The following is a 22,122-nucleotide window of genomic DNA, read 5'->3' as shown; positions in this document are numbered from 1 at the left end:
CAACCAATCAGCAACTTCCGACACACAAACATCTTCAAGACACAACAACTCCACAAAAAGGGCCAACAAGTTTAGGTTAAAATACAGCCAAAATAGCCGACTCCTATCTGCTGTGTGGCCACTGGGCAGTTACTTCTGGGCTTCCCTCATTCCTGTTTATACAGGGTGTTTCAGGACTCTTTTCCACATTTTTAATGGATCTCAAAAGCTAATAAATAAGACAAACAGTTCGATTTTTGTTATAATTTGTAGATAAATTATTACATGTTAAAATACATATTAAAAATAACTTTGATATATTAGCAACTTTTCAAACCAAAGTAAATCAAAATTTGGATTTTCGCAGTGGCGAAAATAGAAATCCAAATCAGTCTAAGATGAAACTTCCAATGTGAAGTATTGACTCATAAATATATCCTACACGACACATTAATCAACTTTATATAAAATTTTAAAACATGTTAGTTTGAAATTAATTATCCTTCATCCTGTCGCGGGTGATTTGTCATACTGCTCTGAGGTTTACTTTCCCTGCACAGAATAGTTTGGATTATTTTCATTAAGCTCTGCAAAAAGCTTGTTTGATCCTTTTTCAATCTTGTAACCGATAACGTTTTCTTCCATCAAGAGTTTTGCTGCTTTCACTTTTGCCTCCTGGGGATTAAAATTTGCGGTTTCAAGACTGTTTTTGTCAAATGAATGTCAGCGTCCATATCGATAACTGATGATCATGTCAACCCGAATATAAAGTCATGTGACAATTTGATACAACCAGCCGATATTTTCAAAAATACCTTATAGGTCTCAAAATCTGTTTGATTTTCATTGCATCTGTCTCTGGTTTCAACCAAAACTCTTGATAGCCCTAAGGTTGCTGGGGTAACGTGTATTATGAAGAATTGTTTGTCCAGTCTAGATCCATCTCTAGTTATCTGAAATGTAATGTGACCTATTATTAGTGGTTTATTAGTTATGGCAACATTTGCAACTACTTATGAATATGGTTATAAATTAATTTATTTGATAATTATATTTAGTTTTACCGAAGAAGCTGTTTAAACCTGCTTTATGAACCAAATATCATCTTGGTGATGAAAACTGGAGCCGACGAACGAGAATCCTGAATCCATCAGGGCAGTGAAAATAGGTTTTGGAATCGGCAGGCAGTCAAAAAGGATTAAGGAATCTGGAAATATTGTGCCTGGCATACCTGAGATATTTGGCTTAACAAACCCTGGCTGCCGGTATATCTAACTTATTTCCTCGTTTGACTAATACCACTAATAGTAATTCACGCTATTTGCATGTTGTCTTCAGTGCTGCGAATTCCTAATGCATAAAGTGTTAATCTTAAAATGCAGGCGCCTATTCAGTTATCAGTCTTTAAAATTAGCAAACTGAACTGTAACAGAGTAGATCAACAAATTGATTTGAGATCTTATTAGCCTTCAACCCCGTTCCTAAGTTGATCACCTTTAATGGAAGTAGATCCGACATGCTCCCACTTTACTCCATTGCTTTTTATCACATCCTCCGGGACTTTACTTAAAATAGTTTTCTTCTCCTCCTCTACAAATTCCTTTATATCATCGTATGGTAGATCGTAGTGAAAAGTAATAGTACCAGACGTCAATTTGTGCAAGTTTTGGAAACCAGGATAGGACTTCAGTTTGTCGGGATGGAGTGAAATATCGTAGAGTTGATCTACGGTGTATTCCTCGTCACACAGACTCATTCTGAGATATTTATTAGTACAATTTCTTAATAATCTAACGGGCCAAAATGGGTACGGGCTAAATGGGAAAAAAAATTTAAATCAAAAGAAAATTCACATATAACTGCATAGTGGTGGTATTGTGACGTTCGATTAGAGAAAGGTCTAAACAAATATCATCCCCTTCGAGGCTTCGACATTAAAATATACCAACAAAAATGTACATTTGAGAAATTCAAGCGAGACTTAGTGTTGAAATATCAAGATTATGGACTTCTTTATCAGTTCAAATTTTATGGACAAATATTAGTTTTAATACTTTATCAGTTTTAATACTTTCAACACTACTATATAACAAATAATTTTAGGTCCCAATGTCAAAGCGATAGAAGAGACTATGACGTGACCGTTTGTATCCTAAGCAACGCATCTACTTCCTGGGCTACAGTATTGACTTCGCCATTTTCTCCTCCCTCACCGCCATTTTCTCCTCCCTCTTCCTCACATCACTATGGATCTGAATTCTGTTACCAATGTTTTAAACTCGTTTTCATTAAATGAGCTGAAAGCTCTCAAGGCCAGTGTTGAGAATGTCATGAAACTTAAGAGAAATTCTGTTAAATGCGAGGACTTCTTGGAGTTGCATTCAGATTTTGTTCAGAACAAGAGTGTTCAACATGGCACGTTGATGTCTGAACTTGAAACACTTATGGCCAAGCAAACTGCTGTGAAAACTGCCACAAAGTGGCTCACTTCGACTGGAGAAGAATATGTATGGTCTTCCTCAAATGGACACACCACGACTAAGGAGCCAATCGATATTTTAAATTATCCTGGGATATCAGAGCTTATGCATGATATCAACTCCAAGTTTGGCTGCAAGCTAAACTCATGCCTAGCAAGCATGTACAAGTCTGGTTCTTGTGCAACTAGGTACCACAACGACGACGAGGTGTCTCTTGACCAGTCGCAAGGTATTTATGTAGTTTCATTTGGAGCTGAGAGGACCATCGACATAATTCCAGAAAATGGGGATAAGCGATGTAACAGTAAATGCTATATCACCCCAAAGGACTGTAGTTTGTATATTATGAAACCGGGGTGTCAGGAATATTGTCTTCACAAGGTTCGTGCAGAGAGCTCAGTTAAGGGGACTCGGTATAGCTTATCTTTTCGCTGCCAGATACCGAAGACAGATACAAATGTAGTCAAGGAGCAGATTGCCCGCACTACAATTCCTATGCCGCCCACCACCACCTCAACACCAACCCTTTACTACCGAAATACTCCAAGAAAACCGAAGAGCAGGAAAACCACTGTCCTGTTTGGTACGTCAATGACAAAATTCGTACGGACAAATAAGTTGGGATTCCGGGGAAGGAAAGTAATCAATGTGTCTCAAAGTGGTGCAAAAATTAGAGACATCACTGAAAACATTCATAATTTTCATAAAACTCATGCAGCTGCAGAAGCTGACGATATTGAAAAAATTATATTGAGTGTTGGTACAAATGACATTAAACATTCTAAGTATGGGGTTCAGTTCCTTAGGAAGTATCTTACTGAATTAATTGACACCACTAAGCAGTTATTTCCCGCTGCAATTATAATTATCCAATGTTGTCTTCCTATTAAATGTTTATATTCCTACATAGCAAAGAATGTTCTAGATTTTAATAATCTACTTAAAGACTTATGCCTAAATAATAATTGCGTGTTCTTAGACTGTTTCTCAGTCTTTTTAACTCGAGACTTTAGATCATGTAATGAACTTCTATACCATGATTGGCTTCATCTCAACATGAGAGGAGTAGGTTTACTGTCCACTTGGCTTAAGTTTGTTGTAAACGAACACAGTTTTGACAGGGTTGTAAATAATCTTCTGGGAATTTAAATCTTTGATCTTTTCTTCCATTTAATATTTTGATTAAGACGTTGCGCCTAAAATTAAAACTCAAACAAATCTCTGATTTAATCTTTTTCTCAATTTTATGCCTCCCATTTCAGGTACATTCGGTCACTGTCCATTTTCCAATATGTTAGACAATGAATCGTTTAGACTTAGAATAGGTCTTTTTGCATGCAAAAGGCCTCGTACACAGTCAAGAAATGCACTTATACATATCAACACGTTTATACCTAACAAAATTTACACATTTAAGTCTCCATACACCCCACACATCAACTACAATTATCATAATCATATGTTTCTCTTCTATTCTCTCATCATGACTTACTTTCTCCCAATTCTTCTCTCCACGGTTAGGTCCATGAACACCGTATTCCCCCTAGATTCTAATATTCATTCCTCTCTACTCCTTGACAGCCCACGTTATCTTATACCATTTCTTGCTTGCTCCCACATCAAACTTTTCTTTGTAATTATCTCCTCATGGTTTATAAGAAATGTTCTTCTCCCTGGTAAGATGAATAGAGTCAAGTATTCCAGCCGCCTCAGGCGTCTAGTCTCTTTATTCATTCTTTGGGTTTTCTCTCTTAACTTTCTTTTGATAACTCTTGTTAATCCTTCTATGCTTAATCCAGGTCCCAACTCCCTATCTGTACTCTACCAAAATGTCCAAGGTCTCATTCCTTTCAGTAACCTAAGCTCCTCCCATCCCCTTCTTGATGGTAATAAGATTTCCGAACTTCAATCCTTTGCTAACATAGAGCAGCCTGACATAATTGCCCTAAATGAGACTTGGCTCAAAAAATCTATTTCTAGCAACGAAATCTTTCCTTCTTCTCAATATGAAATCTTCCGCAATGACCGCACGAGAAAGACTCATCCTCAAGATCCTAATAACCCTAAAAAGTTTAGGGAAAATGGAGGTGGTGTTCTTTTGGCTGTTCGGTCTGATCTCGACGCCACTACAACCCGACTACCAGTTAGCCTAGGTGCAGAAATGCTTGCCGTTAAAATTTCTTTTCCTAACAAAGAGAGTATTGTAATCTGTACTTGTTATAGAGTAGGAACTCTTGGGTTACCTAATCATGATGTCATAGTTAGTTATATTCGCAAGCTAGTTTCCAAAAAGAATCCCCCTAAAATCTATGTTATTGGTGATTTTAATCTCCCCCATACAGACTGGCTATCTTCATCCAGTACCGTACCTATTGAGCAATCCTTCATAGATTCTTTCAGTGATCTTTCTCTCTCCCAGTTGATCACATCACCCACCCATAAAAGTGGTAATACATTAGACATTCTTCTCAGTAATTATGATAACACAATCGATAACTTGAATGTCTGTGATCCTCATTCCGTGTGCAAATCTGATCATTTTCCTGTCACTTTTTCAATTAAAAGCTCCTTTTCCCGTAAGAAAACTCCTAAACGTAAAATCTATAATTTTAAGAAAGCAAACTGGGACATGATTAATCGTGAATTATGCTCGATTAATTGGCAAGTCCTAGAATGCCTAGATCCTGATTCGTCTTGGAAGTTAGTTAAAGACTGCATTATGAATTTAGTTGATATACATATTCCTAAAGTAATTATTAAATCAGAGTTCCAACCCCCGTGGTTCGATAGTGAACTTTTTTCTTCATGCCGTAAAAAAGATAGACTCAGAGCTAAATTTAAAATTTCTGGTTCTATTTCTGATGAGTTAAAGTTTGTTACTAGCCGTAAAGATTTTAAGAGGCTCTCATCAGCCAAAATAAGAGATAATCTTTTTAATAGTGATGATCCAGCGCTTATAACTAAGAAGTTTTGGTCACATGTTAAGTATAAATCTAACTCCTGCCGTATTCCTAATTGTGTTAGTTATTCTGGACAGCTTCGGTTCAATCCCAAAGATCAAGCTGAACTTTTCAATTCTTTCTTTTATAACCAGTTTTCGGATCCTTCACTTTATGACACTGACATCTCCTATGTCAATGATGTTGATTTTGATATTGACTTCGATCATCGGGATGTTCGTAAGCTTCTTTCAAATATTAATTCAAATAAAGCCCAGGGACCAGATGGCATACACGGTAAAATTCTAAAAAATTGTTCCGTAGGTTTAGCTTACCCTCTAACATGCATTTTTCGTGGATCCTACAACAGCGGCTACATTCCACAAGAATGGAAACTTGCAAATGTTGTCCCAATATTTAAGAAAGGTAAGAAAAGTGAGGTTGAAAACTATAGACCAATATCCCTTACTTGTTTAGTCATGAAAGTTTTTGAGCGCATTGTTAAACGTAAACTGCTTTCTTTGACAAGTACCCTTCTTGATCCCAGGCAGCATGGTTTTCTAGAGCACAAGTCATGCACAACCAATATGGTTGATTTTTGTGATAGCCTGGCATTGTCTCTTAACGAAAACATTATCAATCATGTTGTGTATTTTGATTTTGCTAAGGCATTTGATTCTGTAAATCATGATATCCTTCTTCATAAGCTAAAGACCTTATATAACATTGATGGTACACTTCTCAAATTTCTTACCAATTACCTTCAAGGCCGTTACCAAAGAGTGGTTATTGGTAATGAGATGTCATCTACCCTCTCAGTTAATTCTGGTGTCCCCCAGGGCTCTATCCTTGGTCCCTTACTTTTTGTATTGTTTATCAATGATATTCCTCTTGGCCTTTCGGATAATACTGATATTGTTTTGTATGCCGATGATACAAAAATCTGGCGTAAAATACATTCATCTTCTGATAATACCAATTTACAAATGGATATAGACTATCTCTCTGACTGGGCACTTAGAAACAAAATGCGATTCCATCCAGCAAAATGTAAAGTGCTTATTGTTTCAGGAAAACCATCTTTATCTCCTCCATTCGCATATAATCTTGATGGCTCTCCTCTTGTGTATGTAGAGTTAGAAAAAGATCTTGGAGTCGATGTTACTCCTAAGCTCAGTTGGAATAGTCAGTGCGACAGAATTTATACTAAGGCCTGCCAACAACTTGGTATGGTCAGAAGAGATGGCCATATTGTCATTGATCAGAAACGTCGCCGGGCGCTTTACCTCTCCCTGGTTCGTAGCCAATTCGAAAATTGTTCCATAATCTGGCGCCCTTGTAATAAATCACTTAGTGATAAATTAGAAAGTCTCCAAAAGAGAGCTATTAAATGGATTCTGTCTGAAGAGGGCCGCAGTTATCCACCTGAGCAATATGTCAAAAAGTGCAAGCTTGTCGACATTCTCCCTTTGTCTCAAAAGTTTGACTTGAATGATCTTATTTTTTTCCACAAAGTTCTGAACAATTTAATTCCTGTATGGCTGCCTCACTATCTCACTTTATATCAGGGCACTTCTCGACTAAGACGTTGCCACCTCGACAGTCTGTCTATTGTGTCATCAATTTTACCTAAGTTAAGTCAGAATTCACACACCTTATGTACCTCAAATAGCCCACTGGCAAAATCATTTTTCTACAGAACTCATATACTGTGGAATGGACTCCCTTTACAGGTAAGACAGATTGTGTCTACAAGTGTTTTCAAAGCTGAGGTCACTAAGCATCTATGGAAATGTTTATTGGATAGTGAAACAACAGCCTAGCCTAGTCTCTTTGCTCCCCATATTATTATTATTTTTGTTTTATTAATTTTTTATCTACCTTCCTATACTTTCAACATCATATCACACTTCACCCGCACACCTCACACATTAATGACCATATCAGACCTGTATCTAATGTATCTGGAATTTGACGTATTGAAATACCAATTTTGACTATATATCCACAGTTATTCACCATGGATTTGTTTGTTATTAAATAGTTTTTCATAAATTTTTGGATTTAGATTAATTCGATGTAATGGGTCCAAGTTACTGCGGACATAGTTCACTATGTGTTTACCGTGTTTGGGTGCCCATCATATTTTACAGATGGGGGCGATATTTTGAACGATTCTATTTTATATTCATCTATTGCTGTACTCTGTAAAATTTGAAAAGTATTTAATAAAAAAGTATGAAATTACCAAGGTTATACACTTTTATATTATCAAGCTCAGACATCAGCTCAGACATTATGGACAAATATTAGGAATATTATCACAAGCTAGGTGGAAATAAAACGTCCTTAGGGCATTTTAAATACATTCTACAGATGCTGATAGTTGGATAATATCCGGTTGGAAGAGACAAGGACAAATGAAACAGGAAGTTAAGAATGTAGGCACATTTTCGGCGTCAACGCCATCTTCAGGCTAAAATTGGTACAAATGTTAGTATACAGTTATAAATGGTTCTATAAGTTAGTAAAAATGCTAAATTAAAATGACACAAACTGAATACATGTTACATCAAATGGTATTATATCTCTACTATAATTCAGAGAATTGTTTTTGTTGTCTGTCTGTACGACCGCCCACGTGCAAATCAAACGAAAAATATGAACTTGCGTAGTAACCATGTTAACGAGGATTATTACACGCACGTGCACGTGCAATGATTGTTTTAACGTCATTTTGATCAGTTTTGTTGATATTACGTTGTGTTTAGTGCGAGCAACATTTTAATTGGCTGTATCTTCGGTTCATGTGTAGGATATTTTTTGACGCGATTTAAACTTACTAACAAAAAATATTATTAGCTTCCTCCCTGTGACCACGGGTTTTCTAGTATTACATTAAAATGAAGAATCGATCTTATAATATAGATCATCAATGCACTGATTCAGTAGTATAAATCAATCATGAGACTAATAAACAGCGAACTACTCCGTTATTTGATATTCTACAGATGATAATGATCTCACTGAGTAGGATAGTTCATTCCAAATTGTTGGTCCAAAAAACATAAAGCACATCTGTTCGTCTGAAATGAGGAGGCAGGAGGAACTTTGAACAACAAATAAAAGTCATCATCTAGGCTTTGTATAAGACTATAAAGAGGGAATATTAATAAAAATGATAAACTAGAGACGGGCTGTTACTTGTAAACTATGAGGAATAAAGAACTGAGCCTCTTTTTTTTCATTTTGTGCCCCAGGTGTGCCCCAGGTGTGCCCCAAGTGTGCCCCAAATGTGCCTAGCTAGATTAGCACATTCATATAATATGATAATAATTCAATAATATCTGTGATGAAAACATATCACAGTGCGCCACCATACTATATTAGGTTCAAAATTGAGTATTTCGGTTTAGGATGCATTTAAAATGATCTGATCGGGAAACTGTTTCCCTACAAAATGCAAAAACCAAAATGAACCAAAATGAATTCTGTACGGTTCAACCGTGCCGCGGCCGCAAAAATCACGATTTTTCAAATATTGATTTTGAAAATACCGTATATTTCCATGCAACCTATACTATGCAAACTATACTATGCAAACACCATTCCTCTAGAACGGGTGAAAGTATGACCCATTATTAGCTGTGTTGACTCACCTACAGAGAGATTAAGCTGGCTGGTGACAACCATCCTCAAACCATTACTGAAAGAAATACCCAGTCATAATGGTAATATCTTTGAACATATGGAAACCCTTCGTGCAATTCCGAAAGAACAGCTAGCTGGCATGAGAATCGCTCGGAGAGCACCTATCATGCTTGAATTTATGTTGTCACATACATTGAAATGTTGAATAATTCCTTTCCTGATAAGAGCCTTTTCCTTGTCGCATCAAACGGAATCAATAGAAATTTACCCAAGAAAACATAACTCGAGATACAGTGAAAATAATTTACATATCCGCCGACCTCCACTAAATTATATCTTCAACTTCATAAATTAGTTAATTAGTGGCTAGCGATATACCTATTAAGTCATCCTAATTAATTAATGCCATACCAGTGCTTAATCACACAATGTCCGTACTGGAAATTCTTCTGTAAAAATCATGCAATCAAGGGCAACTAGAACGAAGACAAACAAACTCGGTCTTATCCATAACCCTAGTTTGTGCAAGGATTAAAATAATAATAATAATTAACTTGCAATAGAGTGGAAAATGAACATATATGCAACAATAAAAATGCAAATTCAATAAACGAATTATTCGTTATAATTGTTAGGCTGCAGGCTTGGCTACCCCGTACTCATAAAATATTCCACAACCTTCTAGAATATTCTGAGCGGCTTACTATCGGGTGGCATCGTCTCTCTGCCGAATCTCAGTAATTGTAAACAACGAAGCCTCTATTTCACAGCCAATGAGCGGGCTTATGAAGGAAAGATCTCAAGTTGAGAAGGTGAAAGACATTTTTCCAAATACAGGGTGTACCACTACCACAGAAAGATTAACCCATTAGTGATGATAGGGTTGTTTACGACCTTTCTTTTCTAGAGGCTATAAATGACAAACAAAAATATTTGATTACACAAATTTTATGCACAGCAGGGTCAGCGGGGGCCTTCGTTACGCCACTGGACTCTCACAGTCACGGTGATCTGCCTTTCAAACATTGATTAGGTTAACAATAACGAGGTGTCGTACGTCACCTCAAGATCAGGTAACAGGGAGCTGACCAGGCCAGAACCCAATTGACTGGGTCTGCAGATGTCACGTGATTATGAGCCTTAGGTAACGTGACTTTGACGACATCAGAGCTTGTTCTCCTTTTTAACTGCGGCAATGAAATCCCGGCCGTATATTACATATTCTAAACATTTTGTTGCATTAATGTAGTCTTAAACGAGTTTGTTGTCTTAATGTTGTCTTAATGTTGTCTTAATTGAGTTTGTTGTCTTAATGTTGTCTTAATGTTGTCTTAATGTTGTCTTAATGTTGTCTTAATGTTGTCTTAATGTTGTCTTAATGTTGTCTTAATATTTTATCATATTTTGTTGTCTTATCGGTGTTTGTTGTCTAAATCTTGTCTTATTGTTGTCTTATTGTTGCCTTAATGTTGTCTTAATGTTGTCTTAATGTTTGCTTTAAATGTTGCCTTAATGTTGCCTTAATGTTGTCTTAATGTTGTCTTATCGTTTGTTGTCTTATTGTTGTCTTAATGTTGTCTTAATGTCCCATCGGTGTTCGTTTAAGTTGCCCAATCAAGAAACCAGTATTTCTTGGAATTGAGGGTCTGATTTCTACAACATGATACATCTTCTATAATTAATGATGTGATCCATCAGTAGTGATGTGATCCATCAGTAGAATTTGATTGACCCAGAAATGGGCTAGATATACTGATATAAGGTAGGTCAATTCTGTAAATCATAGCTGTACATTAAGAAGTAAAAATGATCTGACTGCTCGACTCGTAGACCACATAAGGGACGGGAGCTCTTGCTAAAGGGGGGTTCTCGTATCAAAGGATGTGAATTGTGAGACGTACGTGCCAAAGGAATGCAAGGGGAGTGAGCCGATCAAGTGTTCTTAGGTTTATATACTGGAAGATGAAAAACACGTTTTTCAAAATCTGTTTGTGGACAAATGCACACTGTAGAGTGTAGTTGTTATAAAAACATTCTCGCGCAGCACGGACAAAATTTAACAGAGTCAACAAATTCTGGTTAATGCAGAAAACTAAAGTCGATTTTTAAAATTTATTTAACAATGTGATTTAAATTTAAATATAATTTCATTAAATTATACATGTATTGTCAATAGATACAGCAACCATTGGTTGCTGCAACCAATTCAACGATTTAATGATTCATAATGATTCATAATGATTCATAATGATTCATAATGATTCATAATAAGTAGTTAAACAGTTAAAATTATTTATAGAATACATAGAATGACATAAATTCAACAGGTACATGTGGCCTCCAGCTTCTTGTTCATCCTGCGATTCACTAGTATTTCCTACTTTTTTCCTTTTTTGTCTCGACTCGTGCCAGTTTTCCCAAACGGGACAAAAATTACGGGACAAAAAAAGACAAAAAACATAGTGGCCACCCCCCCTCTGAACATAACATTGCCACAGTTATGCATGGGTACTTCAACCCATTCAGTTAAGAAACTTTTAATTTAATCTCACTTCCCCTCAGGGAGCATCTCAAGCTGGATACATCAAGATAAACTGGAAGAAAGTTAACGACCAAATAGAGGATCTGAAAGAAGGTAGGGTGTGGTGATTGGTAGTTTTTATTTTGTGTGTGATCCTGATAAATACTATCGTAATGCTAATTATGCCGAATGATTTACTTTTAGCACTCCCACTCACGGTGACTATGTGATGATGATGGTCAACAGGTCAATGGTCATGACAAAACCGCTAGCTGAAATACTCAATTCGTTAAATGACTAATAACCGACATTTACAATACCATAATACGACTGTTACCATTTACCAAAGAACATCACTTCTACTAAAACACACTCATTCTATCCTCCACCACGTGACTTACTAACCACCACGTAACTTACTAACCACCACGTGACTTACTAACCACCACGTAACTTACTAAACTCCTGCTTTTATTCTGCTGATTGAAGCACAGCCTGCACTATTTCCACAGCGGGCTACGTAAAGGACCTAACGGAAAAACTAGCAGATTTGACGGATGAGATCAGTGAGATAATAACGGACGAGGACACGTTGTTGTTGGAGAACGAGGGGAGGCTAAAGGCTACAGCTAGACGAGCTTATGAGGCGTTCAAACAGAACGCTGCGACTTCAGGTGCGTGCATTGACCATACCCTCCATATTTAAGTAAAATACCGTTAATATATGATGGGAGAGTCCGAAGGTTGATGGTTAAATTGATTATCACTAGAGTGTTTGGTTCATCATTTAGAACGTCGTAATGACGATTGAAGATTTATCTACAGAAATGTTTCAGGAAGTTTTACGGTGGGATTTGCTCTTGGTATTTTGTTCGCTTGAAACAGCGTGCCTAAGTTTCTCAACCACCTTCTCGTCCTGACTTGGTCTTTGAAGACCTCTGTCTAAAATATGTGAGCGAAAGCCTACCTAAAGTGCCCAAACATTTATAATATGTTGGCAGGAATAATCATAGTAACCATGGTAACGGCAAGGTGGAACTGTTTTTTGTTCCACCAAAACTAAAGACATTTTAAATTTAAATTACATTTTTATGATATTGGTGAAGTATAATTTCCAACAGCTTTGATCTAATATCAACTTTCTCTTCTCCATATGATTCGACTGAAACATTTTTCTGTTCAGTTAAGATTTTTTGAGTATGAATATTTCAATTATAGTTGGTTTTAACTTTATGTACATTTCGTTATATATTTTTCTCATTGTGACTTCATTGTTTGAATAGTACTTTAAATAAAATGCGGGTAACTAGCGAAAAGGGTTTAAGATAAGCAACTGGTGAATTTGTCGAATATGAACCAATAATCATTCAACTAAATTCAATTTAAGCATAGTTAGTGTCATCAAACTTTGGCAAATCTCCTCAAACTAAAAGAACGAAAATGGACAAATTAATGAAGCACCACGTGCTCCAATACGATCTGATCCCTCCAGATATGATAAGAACTCTAGAATCAGAGCAGTGCCTGTCATCACACCCCTTGCAATAGTACTCCCCTCCTCTCGTCAGGGTTATATCCACACTGAACTCTTCTTCTTCTGGGTCTGGAACTGACTTTGTCTGCTGGGCTTCCTGGAACAGTTGTTATTTGGTTGGAGTTTCATGTTGAAAGTTTATGTTATTGTTAGGGTCATTCGCGTGGTGGTTATAATTGAAATTAAGCACCAGTATAATGATTTCGGTCATCAATCTAGTGCTATTATTGGCTAAAATCACAGTAGAAAAAGATCATTTATATGCGGGAAGTTTGTCAGTACGAGTACCTGATCATGAAAGAGAGTGTGGTTAAACATTTGGGTCTGGGAAGTCTTGAAAAAATTGAAAAACATCTGCCCCCCTTGCCCCTTTCATTTTTAAGGGCGAAACTTCGGGCCCAAATTTTAATTTTGGGGGCCCAAAAATTTCCGGGGCAACCCTTTTATCGCATCTTAATCAAATGGGAAGAAAAGTGCAAAATTTTTCGGGTCGAGAACTCCGCAGAAATTTAAGAAAACAAAATTTGTTTTCAAAACTCTGTCCCATTTTCATTTTAAAAAATTTTAACACACATTTAAGTGGGATGAAAATTTTTTCCCAAAACCAAAAAATCATTAATTTTTTTGATGAGGTATAAACCAAATTTCAAATAAAATTGAAAAAAATGGAAAATATACGTCCCATACTCTGCCCTTTTTCTTTTTTTAAAGCCTGAAACTTCCGGGCCAAAATTTTTAAGTTTTGGCCTTTTTCTACCGGGAACCCTTTTTCCCGTCAACTATGTGCCCTGACAATTGAGGTCTGGAAGTTTGATTGGGGGGAGGGGGTACAAAAATTAAAAAAAAAACAAAATTTATTTTCAAAATCTCCCCCCAATTTCAATAAAAAAAAAAATTTTTCGAACAACTTTTTGGGGACAGATTGGAAAATTTTTTGCCCCAAAAAACCAATTCATTAATTTGTTTTTATGTAACCAAAATTGGGTACGGGGTCTCTCGAAAAAATTGGAAAACCCAACCCCAACTTTCCCATTTTCCCCAGTTTTTGAACAAAACTTCCAGGGGGAAATTTTAATTTTTGCCGAATTTCTACCCCAAACCAATAGGAGTCAAAAAGATCCAAAATGCGAGGGTGCCTGAAAGTTTTTCGGGGGCGAGGCCAAGAAAATTTAAAAAAACGAAAAGGGTTTTTAAAACCTGTTTTCAGATAGAAAATTTCCTGAAACATTTTTTTGACCAAATGTTAAATTTTTCCCACAAACCAAACATTATTGTTGGAAAAAAAACCAAAATTTTTGGGTACGGGTCCCTCCAAAAAATTGAAAATTATCTCCCCATCCCCCCATTTTCATTTTTGAACAAATTTCCACCAAATTTTACAGTTTTGCCAATTTCCCCGAAAACCAAAATTTAGCCCAGTAACTATAGAATGCTGAAAATTTAGGTCGGGTTTTGATTGGTCGGAGGGGCCTCACAGCAAAAATTTTAAGAAAACGAAAATTGTTTTTAAAACCGTCCCGGTTTTTAAATGAAAATTTGAAACCCACATTTGAATTTATTTTTCCCACAAAAAATCAGTTTTGTGTGGATGAACAAATTGGGGAAAACTGGTAAAATCCAAAACTTGGAAAATCAATGCCCAAATCTTCCCATTTTTTTTAAGCTGCTTCCCAGGGCCGAAATTTTCCCTTTTGGGGGAAAAACAACCCAAAAATTACATCAACTTTAGATGAAAAAACTTGGTCTGGGTTTGATTCTCGGGAGGAAACTCACAGCCGAAATTTAAAGAAAACGAAAAGGTTTATTTTTCAAAAAATTTTATTTTCAGAAGAAAATTTCCCTGAACACAAAATGAAAGTTGGATGAATTTTTGCCCACCCTTAAAAGTCAGTTAAATTTTATGATTTATGAAACCTTGGGGTCTGGAAAGCAAAATCCTCAAAAAAAATTGGGAAAATTTTCAAAACTGTCCCATACTCTGCCCATTTCATTTTTTGAAGCAAAATTTAAAGGGGAATTTTTTTTTTGGGGGTTTCCCCCAAACCAAATAGTCTTCACTTAGATGCAAATGAACGATTGAGGGCTGGGAAGTTTGATTGGGCAAAACTCACACAAAAGAAAACTTAAAAACGAAAAGTTATTTTCAAAATCTTCCCAATTTCAAAATGAAAATTTTCTGAAAACATTTGACAGATTGGTAAAATTTTGACAAACCTTTTATCTTTAATTTGAGAGGGGAAAACCCAAATTTGGGGTACTGAATCAAAATCCGAAAAAATTGGAAAATCTATTCCCAACTCGTCCCTTTTTTCAGTTTTTAAAGCTAAAACTCCCAGGGCCAAAATTTTTACAGTTTTGGCCAATTCTGCCCGCCCAACATCCTTGATGCAAAAAACATTGGGGCGGAATTTGATTCGGGTCGAGGAACTCACAGCAAAATCTTAAGAAAACAAAAGTTGAAATTTTAAAAAACCGTCCCATTTTCAGATATGAAAATTTCTGAACACACATTTGACGTTTGGATAAAATTTTTGCCCCAAACCAATTAGTCAGTTAATTGATGAAGGGTATAAAACCAAAATTTGGGTACGGAAGCAAAATCTCGAAAAAAGGGAAAATCATACTGTCCCATACTCGTCCCATTTCATTTTTGAAGCGAAATTTCCCGGGGCCGAAATTTTAAAACATTTTTGCCGAATTTCTGACCGCAACCAATTAGTCATCAACTATAATGCCAAATGACACTTTTAAAGTGCGGGAAATTTTTGTTTCGGGTGGGGGAAGCCACAGCAAAAAATTTTAAGAAAAACGAAAAGTTTATTTTCAAAACTCTCCCCTTTTTCAGATAGAAAATTTCTGAACACACTTTTGACAGTTGAGAAATTTTTTTCCCAAAAACCCAAATTAGCATTTTAATTTGATGAGGGGTTAAAACCCAAATTGGGGTACGGAATAAAAATCTCAAAAAATTGGAAAAATCAACGCCCCAACTCTGTCCCTTTTTTCATTTTTAAGCTGAAACTTCCAGGGCCGAAATTTTACATTTTGGGCCAATTTTGACCCCCAACCCAAATTATCACACAAAAGATCCAAATGAACATTGAGGTGCGGGAAGTTTGATTCGGGCGGAGGAAGCCCACAGAAATCTTAAGAAAACAAAATTGTATTTTTCAAAACTCTGTCCCATTTTCAGAATAAAATTTCTGAACACACATTTGACAAAAGGGATAAAATTTTTTTCCCAAAAACCAAATTTTAGCGAATTTAAATGGAATTAAAACCAAAAAAGGGGTACGGGGTAAAAACCCCTCAAAAAATTAAAAATAAACTCCCCCAATTTTCCCATTTTTTTTTTTTGAAGCAAATTTCCCCAACAATTTTTAAATTTTGGCCAATTTCAAACCCGAAACCCCCAAAAGCATTTCAATAAATGCAAATACCCCTTTGGGGTCTGGGTTTGTTTGGGGTCGGGGGAAACTCAAGAGAAATTTAAAGAAAACAAAAATTTTTTTTTAAAAACCTTATTTTTCTATAAAAATTTCCCAAACCAACGAGGGTTTTTTGAAAAAATTAGTCATTTAAGATATTTTGAAACCTTTAAAGAAAATTAAAAAATTTCAAACCCCCAACCCCCATTTTCATTTTTTGGCAAAAAAACTCCAGGCCAAAATTTTAATTTTTCCTTGCCCCGAAACCTTAGTCTCCATAATCCTATCTTATTCTTTTATGGGTCGAGGAAGACAGCTCTTAAAGAAAAAAAATTTGTTTTAAACCGGTCCCATTTTCAAAAGAAATTTTTAAAAAGCAAGGTGTTTTGCCCCACAAACCATTATCATTTTTGAGAATTATGAAACCAAATTTGGGTATGGGCAAAATCTCAAAAAATTTAAAAATCTATGGTCCCATCTCTGATTTTCCGGAGAAAACTTCCCAATTTTTACATTTTTTTCGTTTTCCCCCCTTTGCATTAAACTTTAAAAAGGCCAATAAAGTTGGAATTTGTTCGGTCGGGGGGTCCCTCGAAAAAAAATTTGTTTTTAAAAATTTTCCCCATTTCAGATAGAAAATTTTCTGAAAACCTTTTTTGGGTTGGGTAAAATTTTTCCCACAAAAAAAACAGTTAATTTTTAAAAACTTGGGGGTCAATCCCCCGAAAAATTGGAAAATTTAAGCCCAAACTTGCCCTTTTTCCCGTTTTTTGAACAAATTTCACCGTTTTTTCTTTTTTGCCAACCCCCCGAAAACCTTTCAGTCCTTTAAAAAACCCTGAACATTGATTAATTTTTGGGGGAAGACCAAAATTTAAAAAAGGTTGGAAAAAAAGTCCCATTGATTTAAAAATTTCAAAACATTTTAAATTTAATAAATTTTTACAAAAATTAGTTTTTAAGATGGTAAAAACCCAAAGGGGTACTAATCAAATACAAAAAAGGTCTCTGCCAATTTTATTTTCTTTTAAGTAAACTTAAAGGGCCCAAATTTAAGTTTTTTCCAAATTTTAAAAAATTGTCGGTAACTAAGATCCTTTTAACAATATGGGGAAATTTTTCGTTGGGGAAAAGTGAAAAATCTAAAAAACAAAATTTTATTTTAAAAACTTTCCCCATTTTTCAAAAAAAATTTTAACCTTTTGAGAGTTGGATAAATTTTTGCCCAAAACCAATTAGCATTTTGTATTTTTAAAACCTTGGGGTACTTCCTAAAAAATTTAAAAAACGTCCCATACATTTATTTAAGGAATTACCAAAAAATTTTGGAAAAAAATTTCGCCCAACCAATAAAAATCCTAAAAAGGGGGAAATGAACGATTGGGTGCTGGAAGTTTATTGGGGTGGGAGGAAGCTCCGGAAAATCAAAAAAAGGAAAAGTGTATTTTAAAATCCCCCTTTCAATTGTTTCACCCTTTTGAAGTTGGATTTTTTTTTCCCCCAAAAAAACCCAAATTAGTCAGTTAATTGATGATGTAATGAAACCAAATTGGGGTACTGGAAGTCAAATTCTCAAAAAAATTGGAAAATCATACTGTCCCATACTCTGTCCCATTTTCAGTTTTGAAGCTGAAACTTCATTGGCCGAAATTTTACAGTTTTGGCCGAATTTCTGACCCGCAACCAATTAGTCAGTCAATTATAGATGCCAAATGACACGATTGAGGTGCTGTCAGTTTGATTCGGGTCGGAGGAAGCTCACAGCAGAAATCTTAAGAAAACGAAAAGTTGTATTTTCAAAACTCTGTCCCATTTTCAGATATGAAAATTTCTGAACACACATTTGACAGATTGGATGAAATTTTTTCCCACAAACCAATTAGTCAGTTAATTGATGATGGTATGAAACCAAATTGGGGTACTGGAAGTCAAAATCTCGAAAAAATTGGAAAATCATACTGTCCCATACTCTGTCCCATTTTCAGTTTTTGAAGCTGAAACTTCCAGGGCCGAAATTTTACAGTTTTGGCCGAATTTCTGACCCGCAACCAATTAGTCAGTCAATTATAGATGCCAAATGACACGATTGAGGTGCTGTCAGTTTGATTCGGGTCGGAGGAAGCTCACAGCAGAAATCTTAAGAAAACGAAAAGTTGTATTTTCAAAACTCTGTCCCATTTTCAGATATGAAAATTTCTGAACACACATTTGACAGATTGGATGAAATTTTTGCCCACAAACCAATTAGTCAGTTAATTGATGATGGTATGAAACCAAATTGGGGTACTGGAAGTCAAAATCTCGAAAACATTGGAAAATCATACTGTCCCATACTCTGTCCCATTTTCAGTTTTTGAAGCTGAAACTTCCAGGGCCGAAATTTTACAGTTTTGGCCGAATTTCTGACCTGCAACCAATTAGTCAGTCAACTATAGATGCCAAATGACACGATTGAGGTGCTGGAAGTTTGATTCGGGTCGGAGGAAGCTCACAGCAGAAATCTTAAGAAAACGAAAAGTTGTATTTTCAAAACTCTGTCCCATTTTCAGATATGAAAATTTCTGAACACACATTTGACAGATTGGATGAAATTTTTGCCCACAAACCAATTAGTCAGTTAATTGATGATGGTATGAAACCAAATTGGGGTACTGGAAGTCAAAATCTCGAAAAAATTGGAAAATCATACTGTCCCATACTCTGTCCCATTTTCAGTTTTTGAAGCTGAAACTTCCAGGGCCGAAATTTTACAGTTTTGGCCGAATTTCTGACCCGCAACCAATTAGTCAATCAATTATAGATGCCAAATGACACGATTGAGGTGCTGTCAGTTTGATTCAGGTCGGAGGAATCTCACAGCAGAAATCTTAAGAAAACGAAAAGTTGTATTTTCAAAACTCTGTCCCATTTTCAGATATGAAAATTTCTGAACACACATTTGACAGATTGGATGAAATTTTTGCCCACAAACCAATTAGTCAGTTAATTGATGATGGTATGAAACCAAATTGGGGTACTGGAAGTCAAAATCTCGAAAACATTGGAAAATCATACTGTCCCATACTCTGTCCCATTTTCAGTTTTTGAAGCTGAAACTTCCAGGGCCGAAATTTTACAGTTTTGGCCGAATTTCTGACCTGCAACCAATTAGTCAGTCAACTATAGATGCCAAATGACACGATTGAGGTGCTGGAAGTTTGATTCGTGTCGGAGGAAGCTCACAGCAGAAATCTTAAGAAAACGAAAAGTTGTATTTTCAAAACTCTGTCCCATTTTCAGATATGAAAATTTCTGAACACACATTTGACAGATTGGATGAAGTTTTTGCCCACAAACCAATTAGTCAGTTAATTGATGATGGTATGAAACCAAATTAGGGTACTGGAAGTCAAAATCTCGAAAAAATTGGAAAATCATACTGTCCCATACTCTGTCCCATTTTCAGTTTTTGAAGCTGAAACTTCCAGGGCCGAAATTTTACAGTTTTGGCCGAATTTCTGACCCGCAACCAATTATTCAGTCAACTATAGATGCCAAATGACACGATTGAGGTGCTGGAAGTTTGATTCGGGTCGGAGGAAGCTCACAGCAGAAATCTTAAGAAAACGAAAAGTTTTACAGTTTTTACTGAATTTCTCATCCGTAACCAATTAGTCAGTCATTCATAGATGGCAAATTACACGACTAATTATTTATCATGCTTTAGTGCATGATGCATAATGCATATACAGATAAACAATAAAATTAGACTTTTTACCGATTGTCTGATTTATCAGCTGAAGTGTTGTTAACGATTGAAATTGGAAATATAACTGACAAAACGACACGAAGGCTGACGAAAACATTGACCAGCAGGTGACTGACTGACAATCAAAATTACTGACCGATCAACAAACTGACCGACCGACATACTGACTGACCGACATACTGACCGATCAACAAACTGACCGACCGACATAAACTGATCGACCTGTTATTATGACCGATGGCTCCTGCCTGTCTGGCTGCACAGCAGACTTTTGTGTATTTAGAATAGATTCCACTACCGTAGATATGAATACACTGGGCTAACTGTACCTCTTCGCAAACTACTGAGCATACCTGATCGGGAATAATATCTTATTTATCAGATTAACCACTAAAACTATATAATATTCTTAATTTATGATGATTACTGGAAGTTGCAGCATTGAAACAACCAGTTTCTCATCTTTCTCTAACTCCTCGAATCTGATTGATTTTTTATTGAAAATCTTTTCAAAATAGTACATACATCAATGTAATTGCATGAAAATAACACGGTCAAAAAGTGATTTCTATGTACTATAATGACGGGAAACCAGAACGTAGTTCGTGCAAAAATTGTCAAATCTGGTTTCGTGAGATTATATAAATACGGACCCTACCTGTTTACACTTGGAGGTGTCCAGCTGTGAGAAAGTAGTCTCAGAACTTATTTTATGAATACTATGACCGACGTGTAGAAGTGTTGTTTGAACTGTTAGCATCAGGAAAATATAAGGGACCATCTGGGGGAAACTGTTCAGAAGTTAATCGGATTTGGATGTTTTATTTTTCTTAATCTGTTCATGCAAAAAGTGTCCCTCTTTCGAGTTTCAATAACCCACAAGTGCAGAGCAGAACGACAAAAATAGAAGCCTCTGCTGTTTCTCCAGTAGCGAAATAAGGATAAATATCCATCGTAACAGCCAGTATACTTGTAACACAACTGACTGTGCCATTCATTATTCAGGAATTGAAATAAGGTGATTACTAGACTCAAGCAACCGTCTCCCTGCAACATTTCCAGGTATATCTGTAAAGCTGTTCATCAAGCAAATTAACAGTTATAATATGTGGACTATTATTTAGGAAGGTCCTGGCGACTCATGAACAATAAGTCCAGGATAAGGACGTATTCAGGAGACAGGTAGTAGCAAGAAATAGAGTACCCCAAAGTAGCGACAAGTAGAGTACCCCAAAGCTTGGTGTTGAGCATGTTTAGATAATTCTGCATAACTGTACTAAAATTAATCTAAATATGAGCATGTCTGCTCCGGGTGCCCGTAGTCTGCAAGCCCCCCCCCCTCAAATAGAGTCATTTGTCAGTGATGGCAATGATGTAGTGAATGTAGCTTAGAAATACGGGAAGTTGAGAACTTTACAAAAGCAGCCCAAAAGCAGATCACAAAAGCAAAGACAATATCTGATGGGCTAATTTCAGATACGGAAATAAAACGTACCAGCATATATTATATAACATGTGCTTAATGCAGTAACTCAGTAAGTTAAAGCAGTCAATATGGTGTGGAATGTGGATCACATGAAATTACATGCTCACCTAACCTTCGCAGTAACCGCTAACAATGTGTGTTATTGAATTAAACTTAAGGAGTCGCTTAGCTACCAATTTACTGATTGCTTTACCTTTGTACTAACTAGATGTGCATATAATATATTTACTCTGCGATATAACAGGAACAACCTTGTCGAAGTAGATACAGGAACTTTGAGGAAATACTTTGTTTAACGTCATTTTCATGGACATATGATTAGCATTTTGATTTAGCTACGATCTGATTAGTCACGG

At 36.1% G+C, this 22,122-nt stretch overlaps 2 protein-coding genes and 1 long non-coding RNA gene across 5 annotated transcripts in view; 1 reads left to right on the top strand and 2 right to left on the bottom strand.

The window, feature by feature from the left end:
• LOC134820881 (FUN14 domain-containing protein 1-like) overlaps positions 1 to 12,836 on the top strand; it is a 103,755-nt gene extending 90,919 nt beyond the window's left edge. The window contains exons 4-6 of one of the 3 annotated variants that reach the window (XM_063831529.1): positions 11,612 to 11,684; positions 12,119 to 12,244; positions 12,407 to 12,836. In XM_063831529.1, coding sequence (XP_063687599.1) covers positions 11,612 to 11,684; positions 12,119 to 12,244; positions 12,407 to 12,450 — 243 coding nt within the window. In that variant the 3' untranslated portion in view covers positions 12,451 to 12,836. Of the gene's footprint in view, positions 1 to 11,611; positions 11,685 to 12,064; positions 12,245 to 12,406 lie in introns of all 3 variants that reach the window. The other 2 variants (XM_063831528.1, XM_063831527.1) reach the window with 2 other exon arrangements.
• The window catches only part of LOC134820871 (uncharacterized), a 1,079,557-nt gene that overhangs the window by 33,762 nt on the left and 1,023,673 nt on the right, over positions 1 to 22,122 (bottom strand). The window lies entirely within an intron of this gene.
• On the bottom strand, positions 236 to 1,737 carry LOC134821134 (uncharacterized). Its single transcript, XR_010160978.1, has 4 exons — positions 1,474 to 1,737; positions 1,062 to 1,210; positions 795 to 932; positions 236 to 654 (listed from the first exon to the last, which is right to left on the bottom strand). It is a non-coding gene; the product is annotated as an uncharacterized LOC134821134 (long non-coding RNA).

The sequence above is a fragment of the Bolinopsis microptera genome, chromosome 9, assembly GCF_026151205.1.
Source record: "Bolinopsis microptera isolate Bmic1 chromosome 9, MBARI_Bmic_1.0, whole genome shotgun sequence".
NCBI lineage: Eukaryota > Metazoa > Ctenophora > Tentaculata > Lobata > Bolinopsidae > Bolinopsis > Bolinopsis microptera.
This window is presented reverse-complemented; position numbering and strand designations above follow the sequence as displayed.